Genomic DNA, 22,543 nt, shown 5'->3' with positions numbered 1-22,543 from the left:
AGAATTTCCTAACTCATTCATACACACATAGTAAACACAGAAACACATGTACACACGCACCTGGGACACTCACTATTCTACACACAAGGGCCAAAGTGATAAGGCAACCATCTAGTCCAGAAATCTCTATATTTTTATCTCTTTTTCTGTAAAAAGTCAGAAAGTAAATACTTTCTTTTCTTTTTTCATTTATTTACTTATTTACTTATTTATTTATTGGAGACAGAGTTTCACTTTGTCACCTTCAGTAGAGTGCCATGGCATCATGGCTCACAGCAACCTCAAACACTTGGGCTTAAGTGATTGTCTTGCCTCAGCCTCCCAAGTAGCAGGTACTATAGGCACCCGCCACAAACCCTGGCTATTTTTTTAGCGACGGTGTCTCGCTCTGACTCAGGCTGGTCTCAAACTTCTGAGCTCAGGCGATCCACCTGCCTTAGCCTCCCAGAGTGCTAGGATTACAGGCCACTGTGCCCAGGTCCTCTTTTCTTTTTTTAAGAGACAGCGTCTTACTCTGTAGCCCAGGTTACAGTGCAATGGCACAATCATAGCTCACTGTAGCCTCAAACTCCTAGGTTCAAGGGATTCTCCTGCCTCAGCCTCCTGAGTAGCTTCGACTACAGGCTTGCTCCACCGTGCCTGACTCAAGACAGCAAATATGTTTGACTTTTTGCCCCACACGGGCTCTGTTGCTACTATTCAGCTCTGCTATTGTACTATAAAAGTAGTCACTGACCATAGTAAATGAATGGGTGTGGCAATGTGCCAATAAAACTTTACAAAAAAGACAGCAGGTGAACAGGGCCTGAGGGGTGTGAGTTCATCAACACTTAATCTAGTCCAAACTTTGGCTGGACAAATGGGAAACTGAGTCCCACAGAGGATCATGAATGGGTTTCAGTTACATAGTGAGTCACTGTACTCATGTGCCTGTCCTAGAAAAGGACCCTTTACAGGAGGAAAGAAACTCAGCCTGGCAAGGCAGGATGCAAGCTAGGCTGTCTCAGGGTGAGGTACTCACCTTGGGCATCATCTAGTGCTGCCTGGCTCTCCAGCTGGCCAGCCTGCAGTGCACGATGGAGCTGCATGCGGATGATGTCGATCTTAGTCTTACTGTCCTGCAGCATCTGCTGGGCTGTCAGCAGCAACTTCCGATCCTGGAGGCAGAGACAGGCTGTTAAGAGAAAGCCTGGAAGCTGGGGGTCTGGCCACAGGCCCTGCTGACCACACTATGCAGGTCCTGGGTAACTGTGGGACAGAGTCATTGTGTGTTTGTCTGACTTGGAGTTTTTCTCTGCATTCCTGAATACAGTGATGGAGTCCTTGGGGGTCCAAATCATGGCTCTGCCACATAATAACTGTACAAACTCAAGCAAGCCACTCAACCTCTCTGGGCCTCAATTTAGTACTAATATCATCAGCCCCCTCTGGAATGGCTAATCTGTGCACAGTGCTCAGAGCCCCAGCATGTGCCACACCCACATTAGCTATTAGAATGGTGTGCACATGGGTGAGAGGTTCCCATGGTGGGTGAGCCTCTGAGGATGACTGGGTGATTATGTAAGGATTCAAAGTATGACCACATCTGGGTACTGCCCACAAACCTATATGTCTATAAGGTTCCAAAATCAGTTGTGGATTTTCCCATCTATTTTCTGCTGTGTTAAAATTCGAATAAAACATTGCAAGACATTTGTATCTACTATATTCATGTTTAGTGGGGCAGTTTCACCGCCAGGGGAAGAAATTCATTCTTGGGGGGTAAAATACTCTTATTCTAGTGTATAATGCAAGAAATATGAATATATATATGATTGATCAGTATTTTTAAATTTCATAGGATGGTTTTCAAATACTTATACACAGATGTCCACAACAGAACTAGTCACAATAACCAAAAGGTGGAAACAACCCAAATGTCCATCATGTGATAAATGGATAAAGAAAACATGGCATATCCATATAATAGGATATTATTCAGCCACAAAATGGAATGAAGTACTTGTATGTATCTGCTACAATGTGAATAAACCTCTTAAATATTATGCTAAGTGAAAGAAGCCAGATCCAAAAGACTACATCTATTTACGTAAAATACCCAGAATAGGTAAATCCATAAAGAGAGAAAGCAGATTAGTATTGATGGGGGAGGGAGAATGGGGAGTGACTGCTAACAGGAATGTAGTTTCCTTTTAGGGTGATGAAATGTTCTGAAACGAGATGGAGGTACAACATGGAATGTACTTCACAGTTAAAGTGGTAAATTGTATGTTACAGGCATTTACCATGTTGGGTGATTAGAAAAAATATATCTTAAAAGGTTCCTTAGTGGAACAAGAATGGAGAAAAGGTTGAGAAACATCTAATCAGATATAAGGGTGTATTTTTATTTCTTCAGAAAACATGTTTATTAGCACCTATTACACTCCAGGCACACGATAGCACATCTAAGTTGGCAAGACCTAAGATACAGTGTTCCTGAGGCCAGAGTCCTCACCTTATCATGGAGCTGAACCATCTCCAGGGGTCCTCAAACTGCGGCCCGCAGGCCACATGAGGCGGTGTGATTGTATTTGTTCCCGTTTTGTTTTTTTACTTCAAAATAAGATATGTGCAGTGTGCATAGGAATTTGTTCATAGTTTTTTGTTTTTTTTTTTAAACTATAGTCTGGCCCTCCGACAGTCTGAGGGACAGTGAATTGGCCCGCTGTTTAAAAAGTTTGAGGACTCCTGACAGTACACAGCTGAAGTCACTGAAGCTGAGAGCTGTTGCATTCTCTGAGCAACAAATGTACACATCAGAATGGAGAGAAGAACCCAGTGACCCTATCTGCATGAAGCTAAAAACCAAGCAAAGCAAATCTGTGATCCTCAACACCCAGAAGTCTGGGTATCAACTGAAGGAGGCATGAAGGAACTTTCTGGGAGACTGGAAATGTTCTGTATCTTGATATGGGTGATGCATGCACAGGTAAAAATTCACTCAGCTGTGCACTAGATTTTCTGTATTTTACGTATATATACACTACCTCTCTACAAAAGGTAAAAAAATAATAATCTGTGTGGTCTCCCTCCTGTGTGATATTTGCATTTGTGTGCACACACACGAGCATGTAGATTCTCTGTACATTATGTCTTAGCTGTAGGTCTGGCTGTGCTTGTCAGTGTGAGGATGCAGACAGGTGCATTAATAGGTGTTAATGCAGACCTGTGGGTGTGTTCCTGTGGTTGGCAGGATGGATGTGTGTGTCTGTGCATCTGTGTGTGCAAGTCTCTGGATAAGAATGTAATAGTGTGTGTTGTCTATGTGTTTACATATGGTATGGTGATGGGCCTCGGCGTGTTGCTAGGTGTTACCACTGCTGTGTGTCTCTGGATGTTGTGGCAGCATTTGTATGTGTCAAATCAGCGGTTCTCAACCTGAGAATCCCACAGGAACCATATTAAAAGGCTGTGGCATTAGGAAGATTGAGAACCACTGCTCTAGACGCTATGATCATGGCATGTGTGTTGATGTGACTGTGTGTTTCTGTGCTAGGAGATACCATCAGCAGCAAGAGGTTGTGCAGGCTCAGCACCCATAGCTCAGTGGTTAGGGTGCCAGCCACATACACCGAAGCTGGCGGGTTCGAGCCCTGGCCCAGGCCTACTAAACAACAATGACAACTGCAACCAAAAAATAGCCAGGCGTTGTGGTGGGCACCTACAGCTCCAGCCACTTGGGAGGCAGAGGCAAGAGAATTGCTTAAGCCGAAGAGTTTGAGGTTGCTGTGAGCTAAGATGCCATAGCACTCTACCAAGAGCCACACAGTGAGACTCTGTCTCAAAAAAAAAAAAAAAAAAAAGAGGTTTTGCACTGCCCTGACTAGAGACCCTCTTAAGTCTATAGGGAGAACAAAGAGAGTGGGGAGGGGAGATGGTCTTTGGTTTGACACCACCCACAATCACCTTGTTTCCCCTATGCTCCTAAGAGCTGCCTATGCCCCAGACCTGCCACCAAGTCACCTACCAGTCCCTCTCTTCCTAGCCCAGAATGTCCCAGTCTTCCATTGGAGAAGCTGCAGGCAGCACCCTGTCCCCCCAGCCTGTGATCTGCTTACAGGTGTATGCGCACATCTGCAGCTGTGTGCACAGGCACATGGGTGGGTGAGTGCACACAAGCGGGTATGTACTTGTGTTCATGTGTACTGTGGGTATATGCGCAAGTGTGGGTACAAGTACAGGGTGTTTATATACATGCTGGTGGGTATGTGCACATATGTGTACATGAGCAGGTATGTGTGCACATTCAGGGGTGTACATGTGGGGTGTGTGCACACAGTGTGCACACATGTAGGCAGGTGTGACAATGTGGGTGGGTGTATACACACACAGGTGGGTGTGTACACATACAATGACTGCACGTGGGCGGGCATGCACCTGCGAAGGTGTGTGTGCACACATAGTGGGTGTGTGCATGCACAGCTATGAGTGCACACGCAGCATGTGCACACGACACTGCCTCACCTTGGTGCTCCCGTTGCTGTAGGTCTGGATCATGTTCTCTGCCCCCTGCTTCACCTTCAGCTCAATGGCCAGCTGCTTCTCCAGACCCGCCACACGGCTCAGGTTGGTGGCCGAGCAGGCAGGTCCGCCCGCACCCGGGGAGTAGGGGGCATCTGGAGGGGACAGGTGGGAGAGAATCACCATGGTCATCATCTCAGTCTATCCAATTACCCTCAGGACATAGGGGCAGCTGGGTGCCAACAGACAGGAAGGCAGGAATACCAGGGCCAGGTGGGTGTATCCACCCTACCCTCCCAAGAAAACCACTCAGGGCTGGGACAGGACCCAAGATATTTGAAGGAGCACAGGCAAGCGTCCAGGTGTGTGTGTGTCCTTGGTACCAGTGTGACAGTGTGTGGGAGGGTGCCAACTACTTACATGGCTATGTGTGAGCGCATGGGTGTGGGAGCAATTCCATCTGTGAACCACAGAGTGTAACTATGTGAAACACCAGGTGTTACAATGACTGAGATTCTGGGTGTTGGGGTGCTAGTCTGCATACATTTCTGGCTGTTGGTACAACTGTGAGTTCAGATCTCCAGGTGTGGTATGATTGTGTTTGAGTGTGTGGTTGTTGGTACAGCCAGATGCACATATCTGCATGAGTCTCTGGAGAGCAGTATGACTTGGGGGTGGGGGGGAGGTGTCTAAGTGCAGAAACAACTGTGAGATTCTATATTTTGGCTGAACTCTGTCCCTGAGTGTTGACGTGACAGTGTTGGTCTCCAGATGTTGACATGCTTATGTCTAGAAGGGCTGGGCCTTGGTATAAGTGTTGTTGCATCTTCAGGACTTGTCCAATTGTGAGTACAATTCACAGGTGTCTGTAGGTGGCTGTGTGTGTGAATCTCTGGGGCTGGGAGTGATTGCTTGCAAGAGGGGCTATTGTCTATGTGCTGGTCTATGTGTGTTTCTCTGGGTATTTATGGGACAGTGTCTAAGTCTTTTATTATTGCCCAAGTAATGGCACAACTGTGCATAAGTCCTTGGTTGCAAGACAAGAAAGTTTTAGAAATCTGTTGCCAACCATGTGAATATACTTAACACTATGGAACTACACACTTAAAAATCATAAATATAGTCAGGCATGGTGGCACATGCCTATAGTCACAGCTGCTCAGGAAATGGAGATGGGAGGATCACTTGGGCCCAGGAGTCTGAGGCAGTAGTACACAATACTCACGCCTGTGAACAGTCACTGCACTCCAGCTTGGGCAACATAGCAAGACCCCATCTCTTTTTAAAAAGTATATTTTATGTTATGTGTAGTTTTTTATCATAATTAAATTTTTCTAAAAACAGACAAAATTTTTAGAAATTAAAAAAGAGTCTTTGGGTACCATTTAAGTGTTGGTGTAATGAGTCTTGGGTATTTGTAGGATGGTGTTTGGGTATTTGCGTGACAATGTGCTCATCTTTGGGTGCTGTCTGAATGTTGGCGTGGCTGTGTCTCCAGGTATCATCATGGAGTGTACATTTTGGGTGTTGTCTGGGCCCTGGAGTGGTTGTATCTTTAGGTATTGTGACAACGTGTACATTTGGAGTATTATCCAGGTGGTAGCGTGACTGTATGTTTCTCTGAATATTTTGGGTGCTGTCTGAGTGCTGAGTGCACTGTGTGTGCACTTCTCTGGGTGTTGGTGGCTCTGTGGGTCTTGGTGTGCTATTCCCTGAAGGCCAGGACGAGACCCTGGACAGGGGAACCCCTGGAGTCTCACACCCTGGAGGGGGGCCCAGCTCACCCCGGGTGGCGGCGGGGTCAGGCAGCACCACGTGGGCATGCAGCTCCTGCAGCTGCTGGTGCAGTAGGTCAAGGCGGCGTGAGGAGCCACGCAGCAGCAGCTCCACAGGGCCCAGGCTACGGCCCAGGTCAGTAGTGGCCCGCCGCAGGTTCTCAGCACCCTCCTTCAGCTTTAGCTCCTTGCGAATCTCCCGCCGCAGCCGCTCCCGCTCTAGCTCCAGTTGCTGCTGCACCCCAGGGGCTGCCAGGTCTGCCCCCGCCAGGCCCAGCTGCTCCAGCAGGGACCAACTGCGTGGCTCACTCTGTGAGGGATAGATAGCATCAGGGGACACCTACAGACTACACATGACCAGCCTGGCCCAGCTTCCACCCAGACTGGAGCTCCCAAGGCAGGGACTGCTCTACTCTTCTGATCCCCACAACTGAGAGGTCCCAAGTTAAGGGCCTTCTTTCTTCCCTGGCCCCTCAGGCTAGGGGACTCAACAGGCATAAACCTGTCTCCCTTTTTCTGTCCCTTATATAGTGGGATTCTGGAAGGCAGGCCCTTGTAGCCCCACCATAGTATCCCACACACTGAGGATTCCTGAGAACAGGCTGTCTCCCTTCTGCTGCTCCCCAAACGAGCAGAGCCCCAAAGGAGGGCTCCTTTTCTCCGCTGCCCTCTAAAACATAGGAGGTCCAAGGATACGTTCTATCTTCCCTCTGGTGTACCCTTAAACTATGCCATCAGGGGCCATCTTTCCTCAGCTGCACGCCAAACTAGCGATCTCACAGGCAAACCCTGAGTTCTCTCTGCTGTACCCCTAAACTACAGGGTCCTAGAGGGAGGCCTCAGCTTCCCTCTGGGACCCAAAAAAAGCAAGGCCCCATCTCCTTCCTCCGCTATTTCCCCAGCCGGGGAGCCCCAAAGGACCCAGATAGTTTCGTCCTCCAGAGAAGTGTGAGGCCAGCATTTCATCATATCTCCTCGCCCCAAATTGAGAGTTACCCAGGACAGGGCCTCTGGCCTATGCTACATAGGGTCTCCTTCTGCCTGCCCCCACAGGAACCCAAGACCCCACCTCCAGCTCCAGCTCCGAAGGGGGACCGGCCTCCGCCATCCTGGGTCCAGGCCGAGGGCCCAGCCCTCTTCCTGAACCTCAGCCCCACCAGGGCCTCTTGGCTGCCACTTCCTCTTTCCTGCTAGCTCCCAGCACCCCCTGCGCCAGGTGAGCTCTGGGGCACAGGGGCATCCAGCGGACCCTCCCATCAGCACCCCCCTCTGGGGCCAAACCCACTCCTCCAGAGGAAACCCGGGGACAGCACTAGTTCCCTGTCCCGAGAGGATGCCCAAGGTGCCACACTCACTCGCCGATTGTGTATACACGATAAACAGGCTCCCACAAGGGTACACAGCCTCCAAGGGCTGACTTCACATACATATAGGCAGGTGCACAGAACACAGGCTCACAAGTGTGTGCACATTTCTACACTGACAGGTCTATGTCTGCAACATGGGTGCCCAGATTTGCACATTCTCGTGCTTACTGACTATACACTTATTTGCAAATGCCTGGAAGTGTTTCTGTGGGACACTTAAGGACCTGTACAATACACACTCCCACCAGCCGGAGTGGACCTGGCCTAAGTGCTAGTGCATGTACACATGCTCACACATCTATGCACACCTCCACTCGTGCATGTACATGTGCTCACACACATATCACACTCCCTGAGGCCTCCACAGCATGCTCATGCTCCCACGGGCTTCTAGCCCTGCCACTACCTGCACATGTCCCTGTGGCCAGAGCCTCCTGCCCACCCCCTGTCCCTGGCTCCCCTTTCAGGGTCAGAACAGCCAGTTCTGCAGAGGCAAGGTCCCCTTCCTGCAGACAGACCATCCCAACTTCCTGCTTCCTCTCAGTCCAGTTGCCAACTGCTGCTGACCACAGCTCAGAGTTCTAGGGTAGCAGTCAGCCCAGTGACACCTCCATAAAGCCAGCACCATTAGGAGACAGCATCAGGGGACAAAAATACCCCAAAACCAGCAGCCCACAAGCCACTTGCTAAGCACACACCAAAGCTCAAATACAATTACAGATGCTCCTCAACTTACAATGGGTTACATCCCAATAAATCCATGGTTAAGTGGGAAAAAAAAAATTTTTTTTGAGACAAAGTCTCACTATGTCACCCTCGGTAGAGTGGCATGGCATCACAGCTCACAGCAACCTCAAACTCTTGGGCTTAAGTGATTCTCTTGCCTCAGCCTCCCAAGTAGCGCGGACTATAGGTGCCCACCACAATGCCCAGCTATTTTTTGTTTAGTAGGCTGGGGTGGGGGTTCAAACCCACCAGCCCCAGTGCATGTGGCTGGCACCTTAACCGCTGAGCTATGGGCACCAAGCCAAGTGGAAAATATTTTATGTTTGAAAATGCATTTAATACACCTAACAAGCTAGGTATAGTGGCTCATGCCTGTAATCCCAGAAATTTAGGAGGCTGAGGTAGGAGGACTGCTTGAAGCCTGTAGTTTGAGATCAGCCTGGGCAAACTAGTGAGACTTCATCTCTACCAAAAAAAAAAAAAAAATACACTTAACCTACTAAATATTATAGCTTGGCTTAGCCTATCTGAAATGTACTAGGAAGATTTGCATTGGCTTACAGTTGTGCAAAGTCATCTAACACAAAGCCTATCTAATACTAAAGCTGAATATCTCATGTAACTTATTAATACTGTACAGAAAGTAAAATACAGAATGATTGTATGGGTACTCAAAGAACAGCTTCTACTGAATGGGTATCGATTTTGCACCACTGTAAAACTGAAAAATTTAAGTCAAACCATCCCAAGTCAGGGACCATCTTCATGAATAATAGCAGTTACTACAAACTTCATCTAAGTCAACTACTGCAACTCCATAACATGGGTGCTATTATCACCCATCTTCAAGATGAGGAAGCTGAGGCCCAGAGTGGTGATGTAACTTGCTCTAAGGTCTCACAACCAGCAGAAGACAAGGCCAGAATTTAAAGCAAGAGAACCTAGAATCCAAATTCTGATTAGGAAATGGCCCATGTGCATTATTGCCTTTCGCTGTGACAATCTATTTCACAGACAAGGAAAGGTGTCCTTGGCTCTCGAATGATCTTGAGGGGAGCTGCCCCCAGGGAGTATCACTGCAGGCCAAGAGCATCACCCCCATGAGCAAACCAACTTTTGCTAATAAACCTGAGTAGTTGCTATTATTCTCCCCACTTCAAAGATAAGGAAACTGAGGCTCAGAGAGGTAACAGCAATTCTCAGTGGAGGAGGGATTTTATCCCCGCCCCAAGGAACATGTGACACATCTGGAGATATTTCTGTTTGTCATACTATGGGTGGGGAGGTGGTATCTATTAGGCTGAGAGACCAGGGATGCTGGCCAACACCTTGTAGTACAAAGGATGGCCCCCACCACAAAGAATGACCCGGTCCCAAATGTCAGGACTGCTGAGGCCAAGAAACCCTGGGTTAAAGGATGTGGAGCTGAGCTGCTAATCATGAGCTTACAAGGAAAAATTTCACAGTAGCCCCTGCCTGCCATGTGCTGGTCAGGTCTCCATCTCTTTCCCCCATGAACACTCTATTTATCCCATTTTTCCCATGGCAGAACTGAGGGTTCGGGCCAAAGGCACTGGGCCCAGGTCACACAGCAAGGAAGTGCTAGCACTGAGATTTAAACCTAGGCTCACCTAGTACCACCCTCACTCAACCAGGCCCCACCCTGTCCCCAGCAGGCAGAGCAGGGTACAGTCAGGAGCAAGGCCAGCTCACATGGGGAAAGTCCAGGCAGGGAGGAGGAGCAGCCTCCCTAAGCTCCACCTCCAGCAGCCAAAGCCAGAGAATATGTAAAACAGAAGAGAGAGGCTAGGCCTCCTGGGGCCTCCTCCCTTGGGTGACTCACTTCTACCCAGGACCAAGGGGTCACCTGAGGGCCAGCAAGGTAAACCCAGCAATCAGGGACCTAGCCTGGCCTTAGGGAGTCCCTGTTCTTCTGTCTCCCACATGGAACTGAAGACCACAGAGGGCCTCATACCTCCCCCTCTTTCTTTTTTTTTTTTTTTTATTGTTGGGGATTCATTGAGGGTACAAGAAGCCAGGTTACACTGATAATACCTCCCCCTCTTTCTAAAGCAGCCAGGGACCTAGACCACTCCATCCGGAGATTTCAATGCCTTGAGCATTTCCGGAATCTGGACAGGACATCCGTTTGCAGGACACAGAATAGACAAGCACACATTGGGACAGAGGGGACAGGGCAGCAGAGGACCCAAGCAGCCATGAGAAAGGGATGACCAGGAGGGAGGAGGAGGAGAGTGGGCAAAAGATGGAAAGGGTATGGGTCCAGCCTCATTCCAGGAATCACAGCCTGTCTGGGTCATGTGTGGCTATGCCAAGTGCATGCATGGATGCACCAGGAGGTGGGGATTCCTACATAGCCCTCCCTGGGTCAGTGGGTGGAGACAGGGACCCTGGCCCATCCTGCCCGAGGTCTGACCTTGTGTGATCGGCAACACCAGATACGCCCAGCTCCTCGGCAAGGCTGGCAGGCCATCAGCAAGGCTGGGGGTGGGGGCAGTCATGGGGGTCACAGGGAAGACACAGAGGGGACAGGGCAGGTGCAGAAGGAGACAAGAACCCAGTTACACAGCAACCACAGGACAATGGACTGAATGGTAAGGTACTTATGGGGACACTAGAGGCACATACACGTCTCAGATTTGGATCACTGAACCTAAGGAAGTTGGAGGTCAACTGGTCCTGCTTGTCACAGATGGGAAAGGTGAGTTCAAGGCAATAATGCCCACCAGGTGGCATGGGAAGAACCTGACTGGGCTGGCAAGCTGCTGTCAGTCACGTGTGCCTGTGTGTGTTGTGGGGGGAGGTGACCCAGCCCAGCCCTACCCTGCTGCCCATGCATAAAGGATTCCAGGTATGGGAGCACCCCTGGCCTTTTCACCTGGACACTCCCCACCTGGGATAAGGTTCTACTTGACAGCCTGGAGGATGGGGATAGGGTTTCCAGTCCCCTGACGTAATGAAGGGATTTAGGCACTTCCGCCAACAGGTGCCAATCTGGGTGGCGTCCCGACTATCATAAAGCTCATTCTTGAAACAGACCACGGCTAAAGCTTTGTTGTGAGGGGGAGGGGCGCGGACCGGGCGGCCTCCTCCCCTCCGAGGGCACCGCGCCAGACACCTGTCCTAGGTGAAGCGGCACCTGCCAGGCACCCAAAGCTGGAGAGGGGAATGAGTGGGGGCTGCGACAGGCACTGGGACACATAGCGAGCCACAGACACCCCAAGTCGCGCCTTCGCTGCCCCCTGTCTAATTCTCCGGGAAGGGCCGAGTTTGGAGGTACGGCGTGGGCCTCCAGGACTGTCCTCGTCCCCTAAATCCCCATCGGTACTTCCACCAGCCAAAAAGGGGCCCGTGCTGGCTCCACGGTCCCGGCCCTGGGAGGGGGCGCCTGGCCCTTGGGAGGTCCCCTCCCTCGTTGCCCGGGTCCAGGAGACCCCACAGCGCGCAGGTGGGGGTCCCCGGCGCCGTCGGGCCGCCCCGCAGCTAGGGACGCAGGTGCGCCTACCTGCACAGCGTCGCTGGCCATGTCCTCCTGCCACCCGCCAGGGGGTCCCCGCGCGGAGGGAGGGGCGGCGAGAGGAGCGCGCGTGCGCCCCGCGCGGGGCCGGGAGGGAGCGGGCGCGGCGAGACCCTCCCCGGCGCCTGGCTCGCTCCGGCCTGCTCTGCTCCGGCCCCGCCTGGCCAGGCCGTCGCGTCCGCGCGCCGCGCCCTCCGGCCCCAGCCGCCGCGGCCGGGCCCGGTCACGTGACCCCGGAGGTCGGCGCCCGGGGAGGGGGCGGGGCCGCGGGGGCGGGGCTCCCATTGGCCCCCAGGCTGCACTGCAGGGTCTGGCCTGCAGGCCCCCTTCTTCTTCCCAGCCCAGAGCACCCTTCTGCTCCTCTCCTCTCCTTGCCTCTTACTGGGTCCCGCGACCGCTTCACTCTGCCGAGGGTTTCCCCCATTCGAACGCGTGGGAATCCGAAAAGAAGGATGAGCCCCTTTAAAGTGGGGAGAAGTGGAGGCCTTTGGGCCTCCCGGGTCCCCTCTAAAACCATAAACAGTGGTTAATTCACCACATATTTGCAAGGTCAAGTTGGCTGGACCACCTATGGTCCCCCGTTCGCGGGCATGGAAACAAGCTCTGGGTGGACCTGGGTTCAAATCCCAGCTCCTCGTGCCTGAGGCAGCCCCAAATCCCAAAGGGCACCTCATCTGCGAAATCGGAAGAAGGATGTACTCGCCTCTCTGGTGTTGGTAAAATCAAATGAGACAGTGCATACCAACTATTGAGAACACACTGGGCGCTTAATAGATGTTAGTTGCTGTGTTTTTGTTTGTTTTATTTTTTGAGACGGGGTCTCCCTCTGTTGCCCAGGCTAGAGTGCAGTGGCATCATCACAGCTCACTGCAGCCTCAAACTCCTGGGCTAAATCGATCCTCCTACCTCAGCCTACTGAGCAGCTGGGACTACAGGTGCGTACCACCAGGCCTGGCTAAGTTTTCTATTTTTGTGTGTAGACAGGTCTCACCCTTGCTGTAATTCTTGGCCTCAAGCGATCAGGCCTCCCAAGGTGCTGGCCTCCCAAGGTGCTGGGATTACAAGCGTGAGCCAATGCTTCCTGGCCTGCTGTCACTTTTAATGTTATTGTCATTATTATTAAAAGGGACCTGAACCCTAAGTTGGCTCCTGACTCTGTTGGTCCTGTGGCCGCTACGCCTCCGTTTTCCCCAGCCTCTTTTTTCAGGGCTGCTGCAAGCAAATGGCGCTCCAAAAATGCAGACTCGTGCTCAAGTGGAGGGTGGAGGCCTCTGCGGAATTTCTCCGAAGTCTCCGGAGTCTCCAGAGCTTGTAGCTTGGTTCGTAGCTGCGGTCAGATCCAACTGTCCCTCAGAAACCCGTGAGGAAACCAAACGTTGGTCCCCGAGGGCTCCCGGCCGGGAGAGCTCCCTGGCGGCGTTGCCTGCACTCTGGCGCCCTCCGGGACCCGCCAAAGCATCCAAGGCTGCGGGGTACCTTGGCTACGCGTGGCTTTGAGTGGTTTCAGTCGTCCTAGAGATCAGGACGCGGAGTTTTCTCTCTTCTTTTTAACTCTGGGCAACTCCTTAGGGGATTTTAACAGGGAAAGAGCGAAGTAAGAGAATTATACAGATCCGGAATCTGTAGCACTTCTCTCCACGGTCCTCACCAAGTCTAGCCCCCACTATCCAGCTCCCTCCTGATCTCCACCGTCTGTTCCCACGATAGTCCAAGAGAGCCTATGAACACCTAAGTCAGGACATGTTCCTTTTTTCTGCCTAAAACCCTTCCTGGCTCCCAATTCACTCAAATAAAAAGCTCAAGTCCTCTCTGCAGCCTACAAGGCCCTTGGGGATTAGCCCTCAGCTCCTCCTACCTCTCCCCCTCATTCACTCTAGCCACATTGCCTTCTAGCTTTTCCTCAAATGTTTGTTAACTGAATTAAAGAACTCCACAAATTAGTTTATTTTGTTCTTCATTTGCAGATGAGAAAACTGAAGAGCCCCTCACCTCAATCGTCAAAACGAGGTGTTTATGGTCCTTGCCCTGAGGAACATGGTATCTCCCTCTAATTCTCCAGCCCATCCATTTTACAGATGTGGAGGACAAGGTAGAGAGAGCTTTCTATGGACCCCAGAGACTGGGTTGGCAAGAACCACCTTTCCCAGGGATGGACCTGCCTGCCAGTTTCCAGGCTGAATCCCTGGATGGAGCTAGGGAAACCTGCCAAATTCTTGCTCTATCCTTCCAGCATTCATTGATTCAGTAAATATTTATGGATGCCTGCTAGGGACTCTGGTGGCACTGGAAACAAGTTGCACTCTGGGCTTTAAAGGAGGAGACAAAAGAATAGTTGTAAAATCTCAAAAAAAACCATAACTGCACCAGCATATCCCTGCAACTGCAATCCTCTCTCAGGGCTCTTAGAAGCTCTAAATCACACCACCACCACCACTGCCTCTCCCTGCTGGAAAACCTGCACCCTGCCCCCAGCTTCCCAGCAGTGTTAGGAAATACTTTTCACCCTTCATCTGGTCTGTAAGGTGGTTTTGTCAGGCAGGGTTCTCTGTCTACCCATACAGCCACCCCATTCTCCTCACTCCCATCTGGCAACTCTGCCTTTCACTGTATTCTTCAAATATTCTCACCTTATTTCCAACCACAGGGCCTTTGTACCAGCTGTTTTCTGGTCTTGCATATTCTTTTATCACATCTCCCCAAAGCTGGCCCCTTTTATTTAGGTCTCTGTTTCTTTGTTCAAATGTCACCTCCTATGTGAAATCTTCCCATACTCTGTCATTTCTGGCCCGGGACCCTTTTTCATCTATTTTCAAAGGGACACCTCTCTTGAAATGGCACAGTACCTGTGCCATCTCAGTCTCTATAGAAGGAATGAATGGACACAGTGTGAGGTGCCAGGTGAAAAGTATTCCAGGCCTTAGCCGGGCGTTGTGGCGGGCGCCTGTAGTCTCAGCTACTTGGGAGGCTGAGGCAAGAGAATCGCTGAAGCCCAGGAGTTGGAGGTTGCTGTGAGCTGTGTGAGGCCACGGCACTCTACCGAGGGCCATAAAGTGAGACTCTGTCTCTGCAAAAAAAAAAAAAAAAAAAAAAAAGGTATTCCAGGCCTGTGGAGGTCTGTGGAAGCCTGTGGAGGCAGCCAGCACAGGCTTCTCATAAGGACTGGCATTGGAATTAAGTTATGAAGGACAAGTTAGAAAATTGTTGGGTGGGGCTGCGTGCAGTGGCTCATACCTGTAATTCCAGCACTTTAGCAGGAGGATCCCTAGAGCCCAGGAGTTCAAGGTTACTGTAAGCTATGATTATGTCACTGCATTCTAGCCTTGGCAACACAGAAATACCTTACCTTTAAAAAGAAAGACCCTGCAGCATTCTGGGATGAGAGAGAGAGAAAGAAAGGGAGAGGAGTGAAGGAAAGGAAAGGGGAAGATACCAGGTGACTAAAAAGTGCCTGGTAGAAGGAACACTAGTAACAAAGGCCCAGAGATGGGAAAGGAAAACCTGGGACATTCCAGCACCTCCTCGCTACTCCTCAAATGTGCCTTTGCACTGGCTGTTCCCTCTGTCTATTATGCTTTTCCTTCTCATGCTGTCATTCTCTCTTCTTCACTTCATTTCTATCTTTGCTCAAATGTTGTCTCCTTAGAGAAGTCTTCCCTGACTGCACCTCCACCTAAAACAAGGCCCACCTCATCCCTACTAATCTCTACCCTTCATGTGGATTGATCTTTCTTCCTTGTAAATTTTAATACATTTTCTCTCCTATTTTGTTTCTTATCTGTCTCTCCAAGGAAGACATCAGCTCTCCAAGTGCAAAAATCTGTCTTGTTCCCTGCTGGGTCCTTGGTTCCTAAGACAGTGTCTAACACATAGTAGGTGCTTAATAAATAGCTTCAGGATGAATGAACAAACCAAGCATCACAGGGCATGGCAGGAGTGTTTAGTGCCTAGGAGCTTGAGATGAGGAGACAGGCTCCAAATGCTGCACATGGTGGGGGTAGGGGGCTCCAGCATCTCTATGGAGTTTAGACTTGACCCTAAGGAGAGCAAGAGCCATTGATGGATTCTTATCAGAGGAGGAACTCAATGAGGATTTTCTTGCTCAAAAGATAAGGTTCTTTGCAAACCAAGTGTCCACGAGTAAGTAGGGGCCAGAGAAAGAAATGGGAATAGATTTATCTGATACCAGAAGAACTAAATGCATCAACAACGCTATCTCAAAAACATCGTGTTCAGGGAGGATTAAAAAAGCAGATAGAAAATAAATGATACATGTTGGGCTTGGTGGCTCAAACATGTAATCCCAGCACTTTGGTAGGCCAAGCTGTAAGGATCATTAGAACCCAGGAGTTCAAGACCGGCCTGGGCAACATAGTGAAGATTCTGTCTCCAGCAAAAAGAAAATTAGCCAGACATGGTGGCACATGCCTGTAGTCTTAACTGCTTGGGAAGCTGAGGCAAGACAATAACTTGAGCCTAGCAGCTGAGGTTGCAATGAGATATTATGATGACATTGCCCTCTAGCCTAGGTCACAGAGTGAGACCCGGTCTCAAAACAAACAAAAAAAAAAAAAAAACAAGCAAAATAAATGATACAGCATGATACTGTTTAAAGAAATTACTAACAAAAATATAAAGTGAAAATGTATATAAAGTTTTGGAAATGTGTGTAAAGTAACAGGTTTGAGCATAGGCTACTTATCCTGGTTGAGGTGGATTCAGGCTGCTGTGGGTTCAAATCCTGGCACTACCACATGGTAATAGTGAGAGTTTATTGCTCTGTCCCTCAGTTTATTCATCTTAAAATGGGATGATAAAAGAAGGCTCTCCCTCATAGGGTTGTTAAAAGGCTAAAATGAATTAGTCATGGGCAGCATAACAACATTTTGGTCAACAAGGGACCACATTTGCAATAGCGGTGCCATAAAATTCTAACACCATTTTTGTTTGTTTGTTTCATTTTGGTTCTTTTTTTTTTTTTTTTGAGACAGAGCCTCACTCTGCCGCTCTGAGTAGAGTGCTGTGGCTTCTGCCTAGCTCACAGCAACTTCAAACTCTTGGGTTCAAGCCATTCTCTTGTGTTATCCTCCTGAGTAGCTGAGACTACAGGTGCCTCCCACAAAGGTTACCTAGGTTTTTCTGTATTTGATAGAGATGGGGGTCTCGCTTTTGCTTCAGCTAGTCTTGAACTCCTGAGCTCAGGCAATCCACCTGATTTGGCTTCCCAGAATGCTAGGCTTGTAGGCATGAACCACTGCAGCCTCTAATACCACTGTATATTTTCTATGTTTAGATTTATTATTTATTTGTTTGTTTATTTATTTGTTTTGAGACAGAGTCTCACTCTGTTGCCCTGAATAGGGTGCTCTGGCTTCAGCCTAGCTCATAGCAATCTCTTGGGCTCAAGCAATTCTCTTGCCTCAGCCTCCCCAGTAGCTGGGGCTACAGGCTCCTGCCACAACGCCCAGCTATTTTTAGAGATGCAGTCTTGCTCTGGCTCAGGCTGGTCTTGAACTTGTGAGCTCAGGCAATTCACCCACCTCAGCCTCCCAGAGTGCTGGGATTACAGGCGTGGGCCACCACGCCCAGCCATTAGATATATTTAGATACATAAATACTTGTCATTGGGTTGTAATTGCCTCTCATATTTAGTACAGTAACATGCTGTGCACAGGTGTGTAGTCCAAGAGCAAGGGGCTATACCATGCAGCCTAGTTGTATAGTAGGCTGTACCATCTAGGTTTGTGAAAGTGCACTCTATGATGACACAACAACAAAATCACTAATGTCACGTTTTTCAGAATATAACCTTGTCATTAAGCGACAAATGACTATAATTTCTTGTAAAGCACTGAGCAGAGGCACAGTAAGTGTTCAGTATCATTATTTTATTATTTATTTATTTTTTCTGTGTATGTGGTTTTTGGCCTGGGCTGGGTTTGAACCCACCACCTCCGGCATATGGGACCGGCGCCCTACTCCTTGAGCCACAGGCACCGCCCAATATCTATTGTTTTTTTTCAATATGTATTATCAGTACTGGAGGGGAATGGAATTGGGGTAGTAAACACGGGTGACTTTCATTGTCAGTATAATGTGTTATTTATTTTATTTTAAATTGTTAATCACTTTGATTGTGGTACAGTATACAGATGCTCAACTCCTTCACATAAAATGACATGATACTGGAATATAACCTATACATATCCTCCTGCATACTGTCAATTATCTCTAAAGTACTGAACACAATGTAAATGCTATGTGATTAGTTGTTGTAATGTTTAGGGGATAATGACAAGGGGGAAAGTTTGTGCATGTTCAGTACAGATACAAGCATCCATTTTTTTCCAAATATTTTCTCTCCGAAGTTGATTGAAATCAATTCGAGGGGGGTGGCGCCTGTGGCTCAGTCGGTGGGGCGCCAGCCCCATGTACCGAGGGTGACGGGTTCGGACCCGGCCCCGGCAAAACTGCAACCAAAAAATAGCCGGGCGTTGTGGCGGGCGCCTGTAGTCCCAGCTACTCGGGAGGCTGAGGCAAGAGAATCACTTAGGCCCAGGAGTTGGAGGTTGCTGTGAGCTGTGTGAGGCCACGGCACTCTACCGAGGGCCATAAAGTGAGACTCTGTCTCTACAAAAAAAAAGAAATCACTTCGAGGAACCCATTGATAAGGAGGGCAGACTGGATTTTGATTTCTCAGAATAAAGCAGAGGATTTGGGTGTGGGGTTAAGGGTGAAGCCAGTGAGTTATATACTATGGGAGAAAAATTTAAAAGGGCGCCCACAACTAAAGATGTGCAATACCAGGCTGGCTACGGTGGCTCATGCCTGTAATCGTAGCATTCTGGGATGCCAAAACCAGTGGATTGCTTGAACTCAGGAGTTCAAAATCAGTCTAAGCAAGAGTGAAACACCATTCCTACTAAAAAAAAAAAAAAGTCGACAAACTAACCAGGTGTTGTAGTGAGCACCTATAGTCCCACCTACTTGGGAGGCTGAGTCAGGAGGTTCACTTAAACCCAAAAGCTTGAGGTTGCTGTGAGCTGTGATGCCAGGACACTCTACCGAGGGTGACAGAGTGAGACTCTGTTTCAGGAAAAAATAAAAAAGATGTACAACACCTTAACGCAGTATTTTTTTCCAAATCAGAATGAAGGAAAAAATTATTAATGTCAAAAAATCCAAATAAAGACAAGATCAATGTACTGGATATTTTCCCTTATGCTCAGGTGCCAATGTGGGTTGGCTACACTCTGATCTTGAAAATTTATTTTTTTCACAATAGATTTAAAACATCAATTTCTGGTGGCGTCTGTGGTTCAAAGGAATAGGGTGCCAGCCCCATATGCCGGAGGTGGCAGGTTCAAACCCAGCCCCAGCCAAAAACTCCATAAAAAAGAAAAGAGGGCGGCATCTGTGGCTCAAAGGAGTGGGGCGCTGGCCCCATATGCCTGAGGTGGCGAGGTCAAACCCAGCCCTGGCCAAAACTGCAAAAAAAAAAATCAATTTTGGGTGGCACCTGTTGCTCAGTGAGTAGGGTGCTGGCCCCATATACCAAGGTTGGTGGGGTCAAACCCAGCCCCAGCCAAACTGCAACAAAAAAAGTAGCCAGGTGTTGTGGTAGCACCTGTAGTTCCAGCTACTTAGGAGTCTGAGGCAAAAGAATCGCCTAAACCCAGGAGTTGGAAGTTTCTGTGAGCTGTGATGTCATGGCACTCTACCGAGGGTGATAAAGTGAGACTCTGTCTCTAAAAAAATAATAAAAAAAAAAAAATAGAAATAAAAAAGAACATAAATTTATAAAAAAAAAAATCAATTTCTATTTTCTTTTTTTTGAGATAGCATTGTTGCTCTATTGCCCCTACTAGAGTGCAGTGACATCATGACAGCTCACTGCAACCTCAAACTCTTGTGCTGAAGTGATCCTCCTGCCTCAGCCTTCTGAGTAACTAGAACTACAGCCATGTGCCACCAAATTTGGGTATTTTTTTCTATTTTTAGTAGAAATGAGATCTCATTTTTGCTCAGACTGGTCTCAAACTCTTGAGCTCAACTGATCCTCTTGCCTCAGCCTCCTGAAGTGCTAGGATTATGGGTGTTAGTCACCACATCCACCTAGACCATTAATTTCCATTGCATTACATTGGAAAACATTCCAAAACATTGCTTTAATAAACTCACCGTTTATCACAGCCTGGGTAACACAGTGAGATCCTTTCTCTAAAAAAAAATTAAAAATTAAAAAATTATTGTATAGTGGCACAGTAGTATAGTGGTATAGTAGTCTCAGCTACTTCAGAGGCTGAGGCAGGGGGATTGTTTGAGCCCAGGAGTTTGAGGTTCCAATGAGCTATGATTGTACCATTGCACTCTAGCCTGGGTGACACAGCAAGACTAAAACGACAAACCTTTGCCCTTCCCTTTATCCACCACCATGGTACATTCAACTGACTCCATTTCTCACCATGTCTTCTCACAGGACTTTTAGAATCAAGCGATTTATGGCCAAGAAACAAAAGCAGAATCATCCCATTCCCCAGTGGATTAGTATAAAAACTGGTAGTAAAATCAGTTACTCAAAGAAGAGACATTGAAGAAGAATCCAGCTGGGTCTATAAGAAATTGCACATGACATGGCACACATATTTATGCTGTATCAAGGTCATTACCATCTTACCATATCAAGCTGAAAATATTACCACTGTCTGGACAGACACATTTCATTGAGAAAATGATTTTTCTCTTTGTTTACATGCTCTGCACTAATAAGCTAGTTCAGGAATAATATGAAAGCTTTTGTTTGAAAAAAATGCTATTTATCTTAATAACTAAGTTTTTTGTTGTTGTTGTTGTTGTTTTGAGACAGAGAACTCATTATGTCACCCTTGGTAGAGTACCCCGTGGCTTCACAGCTCCCAGCAACCTCAAACTCTTGGGCTTAAGCGATTCTCTTGCCTCAGCCTCCCAAGTAGCTGGGACTACAGGCCCCTGCCACAATGCCCGGCTATTTTTTAGTTTCAGTTGTCAATGTTTAGCAGGCCCCGGCCTGGTTCCAACCCGCCAGCCTCAGTGTATGTGGCTGGAGCCCTAACTACTGAGCATGGGCATCATGCCTTAATGACTGTTTTATGCCATCCTCTTAATGTCTGCACCTGAGGCAAGTGCCTTACTTGCTAAGCGCTATGTACTTGTATTATGTACAATATCTACTTAGTATTATGTGAAGCCTGAATTTAGTTGGCTTGGATTAACGCAACATTAGGCTTTTTTTTTAAGGCAGAGTCTCAAGCTATAGCCCCGGGTAGAGTGCCATAGCATCACAGGTCACAATAACCTCAAACTCTTGGGCTTAAGCAATTCTCTTGCCCCAGCCTCCCACAGCTGGGACCATAGGTGCCCACCATAATGCCCAGCTATTTTTTTGTTGCAGTTATCATTGTTGTTTTAGCTGGTCCGGGCCGGGTTCGAACCCACCAGCCTTGGTGTACGTGGCCTGAGCCTTACCTGTTGAGCTACAGGTGCCACCAGCCTTTTTTTTTTTTTTTTAATAGAAAAGGGGAACTGTTTCTCACTACTTTGCTAAGAGGGGTCTTGAACCCCTGGCCTCAAGGGATCCTCTCACTTCAGGACCCCTATTATAGGCAAAAGCCACTGCTTTTGGACTCCACGAATGTACTTTTTGGCTAAAGTTACATTTCTGGTGATTTCAGCTCTGAATTTCTTGTCTAGAACCCAAGGTAGTTTACACTTCAAAATGAAATGCTAGGCTCAGTGCCTGTACGTAGCACGGTGGTTATGGAGCCGGCCACATGCACCTTGGCTGGTGGGTTCAAACCTGGCCTGGGCCAGCTAAACAACAACTGCAACAAAAAAATAGCTGGGCATTGTGGCGGGCACCTGTAGTCCCAGCTACTTGGGAGGCTGAGGCAAGAGAATCGCTTAAGCCCAAGAGTTGGAGGTTGCTGTGAGCTGTGACGCCATGGCACTCTACCAAGGGTAACATAACAAGACTGTCTCAAAAAAAAAAAAAAAAAGAAAGAAAAGAAATGCTAGAACCTGTTAGGAAAATCGTAGGAGGTACCCAGGGGCTTAGGGAGACTGGAATGTTAGTTTGACTTGCTTTACTTCCTACTTCCCAAATCAATAAACAGCTGAGAAGATTGATGATACCAGCTGTCAGCAAGCATTGAACTGCAACTTTTACAGGGTGCCGGTCAGAAATACCAAATGGCCAGGGGTGGTGGTTTGAGTGCCTGTAATCCCAGCACTTTGGGACACCAAAGTGAGATTATTGCTTGAAGCCCTGAGTTTGAGACCAGCCTGGGCAACACAGTGAGACCCCATCTCTTAAAAAAGAATAGGCTGGATGTGGTGGCATGCACCACATCAATCCCAGCTACTCTGGAGGCTGAAATGGAAGGATCACTTGAACCTAGCCTTGGCGATGGAGCGAGACCCTGTCTCTAAAAAGGTTGGGGGGGGAGGTGGTGGAGAGGCTCCGCGCCTATAGCAGTGGTTACTGCACCAGCCACATACAACGAAGGTGGCGGGTTCTAAACAACAAACAACTGCAAAAAAAAAAAAAAAAAAAAAGCTAAGCGTTGTGGTGGGTGCCTCTAGTCCCAGATACTTGGGAG

General features: G+C 48.5%; 2 protein-coding genes across 3 annotated transcripts in view; one reads left to right on the top strand and one right to left on the bottom strand.

Annotated features, from left to right (window-relative positions):
• Positions 1-12,139, bottom strand: part of PKN1 (protein kinase N1) — a 30,444-nt gene extending 18,305 nt beyond the window's left edge. Inside the window, exons 1-4 of one of the 2 annotated variants that reach the window (XM_053584748.1) lie at positions 11,898-12,139; positions 6,288-6,588; positions 4,507-4,658; positions 1,022-1,157 (exon numbers count right to left, since the gene is read on the bottom strand). In XM_053584748.1, the coding sequence (XP_053440723.1) occupies positions 1,022-1,157; positions 4,507-4,658; positions 6,288-6,588; positions 11,898-11,918 (610 nt within the window). In that variant the 5' untranslated portion in view covers positions 11,919-12,139. Of the gene's footprint in view, positions 1-1,021; positions 1,158-4,506; positions 4,659-6,287; positions 6,589-7,347; positions 7,424-11,897 lie in introns of those variants that run through there. The other variant, XM_053584749.1, reaches the window with a different exon arrangement.
• Positions 12,140-20,360: 8,221 nt separating this feature from the next.
• Positions 20,361-20,612, top strand: LOC128581717 (60S ribosomal protein L39-like). Its single transcript, XM_053584862.1, has one exon. It carries the CDS (start codon positions 20,372-20,374, stop codon positions 20,498-20,500), a length of 129 nt encoding a protein of 42 aa, XP_053440837.1. The 5' UTR covers positions 20,361-20,371; the 3' UTR covers positions 20,501-20,612.
• Positions 20,613-22,543: the final 1,931 nt, after the last annotated feature.

Source organism: Nycticebus coucang, chromosome 3 (assembly GCF_027406575.1).
Source record: "Nycticebus coucang isolate mNycCou1 chromosome 3, mNycCou1.pri, whole genome shotgun sequence".
NCBI classification, from domain to species: domain Eukaryota; kingdom Metazoa; phylum Chordata; class Mammalia; order Primates; family Lorisidae; genus Nycticebus; species Nycticebus coucang.
Note: the sequence above shows the minus strand (reverse complement) of the source record. Positions and strands in the feature narration are given on the sequence as shown.

Coding starts and splice junctions, on each gene's coding strand:
- LOC128581717 (XM_053584862.1), top strand. CDS start 20,372: ATGTCTTCTCACAGGACTTTTAGAATCAAGCGATTTATGGCCAAGAAA.